The sequence below is a fragment of the Grammomys surdaster genome, unplaced genomic scaffold, assembly GCF_004785775.1.
Source record: "Grammomys surdaster isolate TR1022 unplaced genomic scaffold, NIH_TR_1.0 270, whole genome shotgun sequence".
Taxonomy (NCBI): Eukaryota; Metazoa; Chordata; class Mammalia; order Rodentia; family Muridae; genus Grammomys; species Grammomys surdaster.
The window spans coordinates 2,888,405-2,895,003 of NW_021604711.1; the positions used below are offsets into that span (position 1 = coordinate 2,888,405).

At 43.7% G+C, this 6,599-nt stretch overlaps 1 protein-coding gene across 1 annotated transcript; it reads left to right on the forward strand.

Moving 5' to 3' along the window:
- Positions 1-1,710: 1,710 nt before the first annotated feature.
- Positions 1,711-2,667, forward strand: LOC114628645 (olfactory receptor 2B11). The gene has a single exon (XM_028776569.1). The coding sequence runs from the start codon at positions 1,711-1,713 to the stop codon at positions 2,665-2,667; it is 957 nt and encodes a 318-aa protein (XP_028632402.1).
- Positions 2,668-6,599: the final 3,932 nt, after the last annotated feature.

Sequence of the window (6,599 nt, forward strand, 5' to 3'; positions counted from 1 at the left end):
AACACTCGAGTTCTTTGGAATATCAGCTGGAGGAGGTATGCTTGCTGCAATGTCTAACTTAAGGAGACCTTCATTAATTTTCCAACCTGTGCATGAAGTATCAAATTGAGAATTAAGAATAATACTCTGTAAATTACCTACATGTGAGATTGATTTTCAGTTTTATCCTGAAGTACTGCATCTCCATTGAGAACTAAAAGGCATGCTTAGGGAAGACTGGGAAATCAGAACTCTAGAACGTCTGTGCAATAGGTCAGGCAGCACGCTGTCACAGTTGTGACAGCAACTGTCTAGACCCTGGGATCATATCTCACAGACAATGAAAAATGAAGGCCAGGGACTCACGCGTTGAACACTTCAACCCACCCTATATATTAGAGACTTATTAGAGAGAGAGAGAGAGAGAGAGAGAGAGAGAGAGAGAGAGAGAGAGACCTTGTGGAAACAGAAACGGGGACTTGTCCTCTGCTGTAGAGATGATGAATTTCTCCTTAGTCCTAGAGCGCCATTGTGAGCTAACGTCGTTCTCAGAGGCCACCACAGAGACAGTCTCATCTCACGCGGCCCCTGCACACAGAGGGGCTTTGAGCCACAGCCAGCTTTGATAGTTGTGAGGGGAGTTTTTCCAGATGGCTGGTCTCCAGGCTATCAAAGGCTTACTGGGGCCAACTCCTAATGATCTTATTTCACTTTGTCTCTTACCTCAAGCCCCTGAATCACTGATAGCAGCTCATTAGCTCTCTGCTAGTGGTAGCACCCAGAAATCAAACTGGCAGTGGTCTCTGTCTCTGTCTGTCTCTCTCTGTCTCTGTCTCTCTATCTCTCTAAGATAATTTCTCCTTGGCAAAGTTGTACCTGGGATTTAAATGTCACTCTAGTATGTAACAAATAGCATCCCAGAGCCATCTGCTCTTTTGTCAAACAATTCTAAGGGCTCTCCCATGATTGCCATTGTGTGCTATCAGGTCTCATCGGGAATCAGTAACAAATCAGAAGCTAAAGTTTCCCTTCCCCTGGCTACTCCAGGTATTCAAGAGCCTGGAACCCTGCTGTCTAAGTGAGCGATAGAGTTGCCATGGTAAGTGGTCATAGGGCAAGAGCTTCTGCAGTCGTGTGACCCAGAGCAATCTCCACAGTGATGGGGCCAGGTGTGTCCATCAAAGGTGAGAAGGCTGCATGCCTGTGATCTTATCAAGAGAGTCCCTCCCTGTTCACAAAGCGTTCCTTCCTGTTTTAGTTCACCTCTTTCCTCTATCTTGTCTCTGTCTCCAGAAGACAAAATAAAAAAGCCTCAGAAAGTGGGTACTTTCCTGTCAATGTGTTTGTGGAGAAGTCAAACATTCCAATGACCGTGGGAGTTGTGGGAGTCATGGGAGTCGTGACCGAGTATGAATGAAACCTGCGTTTGTGTGGAACTCTAACACAGAAGAAGCCTCTATCTTCTGCAAGATCTGCAGCTGAGCCAAGCCTCATTCCCCATTCCCCTTGTAACAGATGCAGGAATTGAAGTTTAGAAAGACTGGCTTGGTGAAGGTCAGAGCAGGAGGCGTGTGAGACGTGCACACTGCTGCCCTGACTCCCTGTCCAGAGGAAGGAGGGTCAGACAGGGGGAAGCCTAAGAGAGAGCAGGCACCATGACTCATTTTCTCCAGTGAAAGCCACTCATCCAAACTCTCTTGACTCATCGCAGCTCCCAGAAGATGCCTGAGCATGAGAAGTGACAACCAAAGCCTCGTCTGGGATAACCCAAAGGACTTCATCCTCCTGGGCATTTCTGACAGGCCATGGCTGGAGCTCCCAGTCTTTGTAGTCCTCCTGGTGTCCTACATTCTGGCTGTGCTGGGAAACATCTCCATCATCCTGGTATCTCAGCTGGATCCACAGCTCCACAGCCCCATGTACATTTTCCTCAGCCATTTGTCCTTCTTGGATCTCTGCTACACCACCACCACTGTCCCTCAGATGCTGTTCAACATGGGCAGCTCCCAGAAGACCATCAGTTACAGTGGCTGCACAGTGCAGTATGCCATTTTCCACTGGCTGGGTTGCACCGAGTGCATTGTCTTGGCGGCCATGGCTCTGGACCGCTACGTGGCCATCTGTGAGCCACTCCGGTATGCGATCATCATGCACCGCCCACTCTGCCAGCAGCTAGTGGCTATGGCCTGGCTCAGCGGCTTTGGCAATTCCCTTGTGCAGGTCGCCCTGACGGTGCAATTGCCTTTCTGTGGCCGGCAGGTGCTGAACAACTTCTTCTGCGAGGTGCCCGCCATGATCAAGCTGTCCTGTGCTGATACTACAGCGAATGATGCCACATTGGCTGTGCTGGTGGCTTTCTTTGTTCTGGTCCCTCTGGCACTTATCCTGCTCTCCTACGGCTTCATTGCTCGGGCAGTGATGAGGATCCAGTCCTCCCGGGGACGGCGCAAGGCCTTCGGGACTTGTTCTTCCCACCTGCTGGTGGTCTCCCTCTTCTACCTGCCCGCCATCTACATGTACCTGCAGCCGCCATCCAGTTACTCCCAAGAGCAGGGCAAGTTCATCTCCCTCTTCTATTCTATAATCACCCCCACCCTCAACCCTTTCATCTACACCTTGAGGAATAAGGACGTGAAGGGAGCTCTCCGAAGACTCCTGGCAAGGACCGGGAGACTCTGTGGAAGGTGAAAGTGTAACCCCAGAAGACCTACACAGCTTGCAGAGAGGACTCTGGGGGGTGGGGCTGTAGTTCAGGTATGGTACAGCACTTATTTGGCATGTGGGAAGTACTGAGTTCAACCCCTAGGGTTGCCGGAAATGCTTGGGGCAGTAGGTTCTTTGAGAGATTTGAAAGAAAAAATCTGAAAGCATTTCACCTTCCATGTGGTGATGATGCTCAAAGTCCGGAATCTGAGAGCACAATTCTAAGAAGCCATATGTCTTCAAGACGTGCTTAAATGACTTGGTGTTCACAAGTACTCGTTAGAATGTTTAATTAATTAAACATTTAATTTCTTCCTTTTTCCTTCCTATATGTCCTCTCTCGTTTCCCAGGTATCTTTTTAAGCCCCTTTCTTCCATTACAGTCACTCCAGATGTGTACAATACGAACCCCACACAGAGTCTTACCTTGCTTATAATAAACATCTGTTCTTCATGGATCAAAATCGATAAATTTTGTAATTTTTTCCCAACATGTCATAAGAATGACATGACTGTGTCCTTCTTTTCATGACCATCGATGATTTTCTTTTTCCTCCGGTTCAAACTATCTTTATAGGAAGTTTTCCCACTGTTGAGTGGGAACTTTCTGCTGAGAGGCTAGATGACTGGGGTACAGAGGTGCAGACACCCTCTCACCTTCCGGATGGGCATATTCCAGTGGAGAATACAGCAACAGTTAAAACGATAAAACCCAACATAAAAAAAAAAATTGAAGAGCTGAAGAATGTCTAACTCAGCCTAGAACTCCTGCCTAGCCTGGTTCTGGCTTTGCTGCTTAGAATCACACATGAGAAATGTTAAAGGTTGTTGATTAATCAATCTAACATTTGTAGAAGGCTTTTGTGGTGCTGGTGATACATTGAGTGTTTATAAGTATAATTCTGTGTGATACTGATGTGATAATGTGTGATTCATTAGCAAATCTCATTTTCATGTAAGAATCAATTATTAAAAACCGCAGTAATTGCTCTAGTTATTATAGAGTTCTGGTAGCCAAGGAAACTGAGATTCTCACATCCTACTGGCTGCCTCCTTCAGTGAAATGGAACCATTTTAGGCATCTTATATTTATTTGCATTTGGTTTTCTTTCTTAGCTAATTCTTGAAGATTGTATTTGATTATATATATATATATATGAATGAGTGAATGAGTGGGGTGTGTGTAAGTGCAGTTGCTCACAGAGGCCAGCAGAGGGCATCAGATCCACTAAAGTTGAAATTGAACTCAAGTCCTCTGCAAGAGCAGCAAGCAAACCACTGAGCCTCTAGTACCTTGCATTTGTCCCCCTCCCCCAACTCCCCGGCACTGAAGATCCCTTTATATTTAGTTCACTGTTTCTATCCTACTGGCTTGAGAGACACTATTGATGTAATCAAGACTAGCAAGTTAACAATAAATGGATGGAAATTACAAAAAGAGGAAAAATTAAGAAAGTGTTTCTAACTGTGACGGCAAGGCTTAAAAGCAAGTCACAGAGCTGAAGAATTTGATTTAAGAAATGTGAAAAATAATGACCATGCCAGTCCAGGACCATGGTGCTTGTTCCAATGGATTCCCAGAGAGCTATCACAGTGTAACAGCTCAAAGCCCTTTATATCCCAGAGTAACATAGAAAAACCCTTAAGCAGTGGTACAAATCCAAGCCACAGTCAATATGATAAGACTCACCAAGAGAGGTAATCAGTACGTATATCAATATAATGATTTGATCTAATTCTAGGAAACATTTGAGGATTGTGTTTCCCAAAACAGCTGTGCTAACTGACAATCTCAAATTCTCTTGGATTTGTGAAAGGCTATGCTTAGCGACCTGCTTGACCACTAAAACTCAGTGAGAGATTCTCTAGAGCTTCCTGGACAAAGCTGTAAAATACCTGGAACTTTTAATTGGTGATATTCTCAGGTACCCCAAATCACCAAGAGGTCCATCTTCTGTAAGACTGGCCATGCTGGGGAGACCATAACTGAAGTACCATGTGAGCCAGGCCTGCAGCCAGCTCTGTGACTTGTGAATGGGGCTAGATCTTCCAAACAGGTAATCTCAACATTGGACAGAAGAACTACTCAGCAGAACCCTGAATGAATCCATGGGCCCTCAGGATGAAATATAGTAAATAGTCATTATTCTCCAGTCCCGGGTGTTGACATGGGCTGCCAAGCAGCAAAGGTACTTGGAACAACAGGGGATCCTTAGAATATCCATTTTCATAGACGGGTAATGCCACAGGATAAGCATAGAGAATTTCTATTTTTTAAATAGAATTAAATAAATAGAATTATTATAATATAATTAAATAAAATTTTAAATTTATTTTATGGGTGTTTTGTCTGTGGAGGTCAAAGAGGTGTTCAATTCTCTGGAACTGGAGTTACAAATGGTTATGAGCCACCATGTGGGTGCTGGGAATCAAACTCAGGTCCTCTGGAAGAACAGCCAGTGCTCTTACCCACTGATTCATCTCTCCAGTCCTGAGAACTTCTATTACTCAGGGTTATAAAGTATCTAAGTGATTAAACTCTTGAGTAAATTAAAGCATTTTGACATGACAAATTGCTATGTAATAGAAAGAAAAAATGTATTTTTATAATTCATGTCAAAAATTTACAACATGGAGATAACATGTCACAATTCAGCTTACCATGATACAGGAAGCAAATATGTAGATAAATATTCAAAGCCCTAGACCAAGACTTGGGGGACAGCTCAGTACTAGACTTTAATCACCAGCATTGCTGCTGCTACTGCTACTACTACTGTACACACGAAGACTTACATGCATACACACACATACACGCAGACATACATGCATACACACATACATGTAGACACACATGCATACACATGCATGCCTTCACACCCCCCACCACACACTCCTAAGTAGGCAAAGAGTTTGCACTGAACTGTGCACCACATAGTTTTAAATTAGTTTAATTTAAATTATTAAATTAAATAAATTAGCCTTACTAGAAAGAGATAGCCCAGTTGGTGGGATGCTTGCCGAGCATCCCCAGAGCCCCAGGTTTGAGCTCCGACATCACATAAACCACGTGGTGGCACACGCCTGTAATGCCAGCACTGGAGAGATGGGGTGTGGAGGATCAGACATTCAAGGGGAAAAATAGGCTCTATTTGTAAAGGCCAGCTTATGTAAAGAGATTGTTTAGTGGCATGGCTGCTTTGCCTGGCATACTCTCCTTATATTAACAGCTCATCAGCCACATCTCCATAGCAAAGGTCTGGTGGCCCCACTGGACAGCATGAAACAGTATTTCCACTCTGAGCACTGCTGTGTCTAAAAGTAGTATCTGTGCACAGGGCAATTAGTCAGTATTTATTCATGACTTAGTACTCAGTGCCACTTGGGAGAGGAGCTTCTCTTCAAATGGATAAACCTAAGGTAAGCTGTTGTCATCCATGGGCAAAATGAATCTAGGTTATACTTCTATTTGAGAATGCCGTAGGATTCATTTCTCCATGTGAGCTAACCTTCCCCTGTGTGATGTTACCCTCTGTGCTCGTAGAGCTGAAATCCCTCCTCCAAAATATGAGTGATGTGATTTTTCCCCCTCATTAACCAAAGTTTAATCATTTTGCAAAGAGATATTTTAAATGTGTAAACTGATTTATTTTTAGTAGTTTGGATAAATAACTTAAAAGAATTCTAAATACATTCTTAAATTAAGAAAACAGCAAAACATAAAATAAATACAAAAATGGGTTTTATAAATCTTTGAGTTTTTAGGTAGCTAAATAGGAAACATAACTATTAAAAAAAAACCCAAATGTGTAGCTGAGAGGCTGCCACAAGGTTGCCATCTAGCCCACAGGCAGATACTTATATGGTATGGTCAGTTAAGAGGAAAACAAGAACAATGCTATGAACAAAGCATTGTC